We start from the raw sequence: 2,860 nt of genomic DNA, 5'->3' as shown, positions 1-2,860 counted from the left end.
GTTTAGGATCAAGGTGTGAATGTTTAGGTTAGTTTTAGGGTCAGGTAGTACCTGTGAGGTTAATTTTAGGGTAATTTTTAGTAAATAAATACTGTTATGATGGTTGCCATTTTTTTGATTATGTTCACAGTCTATCTCCTAATGTCCTCTGGTTTCTCGACTCCTGCCTCAGCCCCTCTCTGATTGGTCCAGTCATCTGCTCCCACGGTAATGACCCTTGTTCTGGTTTTTTGGCTCTCGTCTCTCCCCTGAAGGGCACTTCACTTCTTYGGACTTCCTGGATGTCATCGCTTACCTCCGGAACCAAACCAACACTGTCAGTGTTTCTTCCCGGACTCAACCAGCGAAGAACATGTTGGTGGTTTTGATTAATGCTTTAATCATTTACCAGTCCTGTCCCACCATTTTTCTGTGTCCAGATCTGACTGACCCAGATCCGTTGCCAAACCAGACTGACGTCAAGTTTGTTTTCATRAATAATAAATTGTTAAATCTTTTATCGTGGTCCGGTCTTTTATCAGAGCTCGAATCTAGTTTCATATCAAAGTACATTTACTTCGTTACAGTACTTAAATAGTTCATTTGAAGATTTGTAATTTTACCAATTATTTTTTAAACAGCTACTTTTACTTTAATTCCATTACATTTTAAAGCTAAAAATGATACTTTTACTTGTACCATGTAAGTACCAGGTTACATACCCCATTGGCACCAAGTATATACCCAATAAGTACTAGACATGCATCAGGTTCGATACATGGTTCAAACCCAGTAAGTACTGAGCTGTATTGTGTATTTCTATCCATGTTTTTACTCTTTGCTGTTTTCTGAAGGCATCCATTTGGACACATTTGTTTATTTTGGTCAAAACAGAAACAGTTTGATTCTCTGACAAAAGTTATAAATGTTTAATAAACTTTGTTTTATGATTATTTCATTTTAAAAAGGTTAAACACAATGAAAATTTAATGTCCTCTGTTAGCATCCATGGTTTATAATAAAGTACTGAAGCTGGTGTTCCAGTGAGGTGCAGAGCAGAACAGCTGGTATTCTGGTGCCATCATGGTAAAAATAAACGTGCATTAGCATTGACTGCTCGAAGGATGCTCGTATGAGCTCGTAGAAGGCCGGTCCGGCCACTGTTCTTGGTCCAATAAGATGTCCCGAGACATTTCCAAACGTCTGAGAGCCATCTTCCCTTCATCGCCTGCTCCACAGAACAAACAAGAGAGAGAAAAACAGGTTTTAATTGTGTTACAATCAGAAAAATTCATATTTTATCTGTATGGTTTTACTCTTCCTTGGCATAATTAACAGAAACATGATGGTTTTCTTTACCTAGCTCCAGCAGAGTTTGCATGACAGCTTCTTGAACTTCCTGCCCGTCCGTCTGGTAGAGATACATCAGCTGTACGATGCTTTCTGTAGCCTGAAATGAAGAAATGTTAAAACACAGCTGTGACGACCAAAAGACCTTTAATRATTTGGTAACGAGCTGCATTCAGGAAGTAAAGAAGACAAGTTTAAATGTTTTCATGAGGTTTTTTTTTTTACTTTAGGCAACACATTTATGATGGAATACCAAAGAGTCGGCATACAGGAGCAAATTATGTGGGATGTTTTTGCTTTGGAGATCGGTTAGAAAGCTTTGTGTAGCAATGACCCMGAGCTGTTCCCAGGCCAGAAAAGATACACAATCCTTTCATCAAGTTCTGGGTCTGCTTCAGTGTCTCTTCCAGTGAATGCTGCTTGGGAAACATCCAAAGAGAGGCGACCAGGAAACGTCCTGCTCAGATGAACCACCTCAACTGAATTATTTCGATGCAGAGGAGCAGCAGCTCTACTCTGAGCTTTAACCCATACATTGTGCCTGCTTTAGTAATTGGCTAATCTTCTCCCGGGAAGATGGAGGTGTCAAAGTATACCTCTGGACCTCTAAAACCTACTGAGACTTTACTGAGAAGGGCATGAGGACCTTTTGACYGATCTGAGATCATTTTGAGTGAAACACGTTCAGGAAAAGTCTCGCATTGCAAATGTTGTGAGGCACACAGCTTACTCTCAGAATCAGAATCAGCTTTATTGGCCAAGTATGTTGACACACACAWGRAATTTGTTTCCTGAAGATGATGTCTCTCCAATACACACACATACAATATACACAGTGAAGCACAACAGCAGAAGACATAAACATTATAGTCTGTGGATTTTTTACAATACATTAGGCACTAGTTAAGAGGTCTAGTATTTGGGATTGTTCATCAAGCTTATATCATGTTTTGTTTATATCCTCTTTGAATATGAACACTCCAATAAACAGGAGACAGAAAATATCTTTTTTGTCAAGATGGAGAAGCTGGACAAACAACCTGTGTTCATACCTTGAGACACGCTAAAGCTTTACATCCACAAACTCTGGTGTCCACGTCCTTGTCTTCCAACATCTCCAAACAGTTCACCAAAGCCTGAAGAAGTACAGAGAGGTTAATGTATCCATCCATCCATCCATCCATCCATCCATACATCCATCCATCCATCCATCCATCCATCCATACATCCATCCATCTATCCATCCATCCATCCATCCATAATCCATCCATCCATTCATAATCCATCCATCCATAATCCATCCATCCATTCATAATCCATCCATCTATCCATCCATCCATCCATCCATCCATCCATCCATCCATCCATCCATCAATCCATCCATCCATCCATTCATAATCCATCTATCTATCCATCCATCCATCTATGCATCCATAATCCATCCATCCATCCATCCATCCATCCATCCATCCATCCATCCATCCATCCATCTATCTATCCATCCATCCATCCATTCATAATCCATCTATCC

General features: G+C 39.9%; 1 protein-coding gene across 1 annotated transcript in view; it reads right to left on the bottom strand.

The window, feature by feature from the left end:
• Positions 1–893: 893 nt before the first annotated feature.
• LOC106530844 (protein FAM65A) overlaps positions 894–2,860 on the bottom strand; it is an 11,951-nt gene continuing 9,984 nt past the window's right edge. Inside the window, exons 19-21 of the mRNA XM_014026554.1 lie at positions 2,382–2,465; positions 1,339–1,429; positions 894–1,207 (exon numbers count right to left, since the gene is read on the bottom strand). Of these exons, the coding sequence (XP_013882008.1) occupies positions 1,083–1,207; positions 1,339–1,429; positions 2,382–2,465 (300 nt within the window). The 3' untranslated portion in view covers positions 894–1,082. The remainder of the gene's footprint in view (positions 1,208–1,338; positions 1,430–2,381; positions 2,466–2,860) is intronic.

Source organism: Austrofundulus limnaeus, unplaced genomic scaffold (assembly GCF_001266775.1).
Source record: "Austrofundulus limnaeus strain Quisiro unplaced genomic scaffold, Austrofundulus_limnaeus-1.0 Scaffold567, whole genome shotgun sequence".
Classification (NCBI taxonomy): domain Eukaryota; kingdom Metazoa; phylum Chordata; class Actinopteri; order Cyprinodontiformes; family Rivulidae; genus Austrofundulus; species Austrofundulus limnaeus.
The sequence above is the reverse complement of the archived record's forward strand: the minus strand, read 5'-3'. Positions and strand labels throughout refer to the sequence as shown.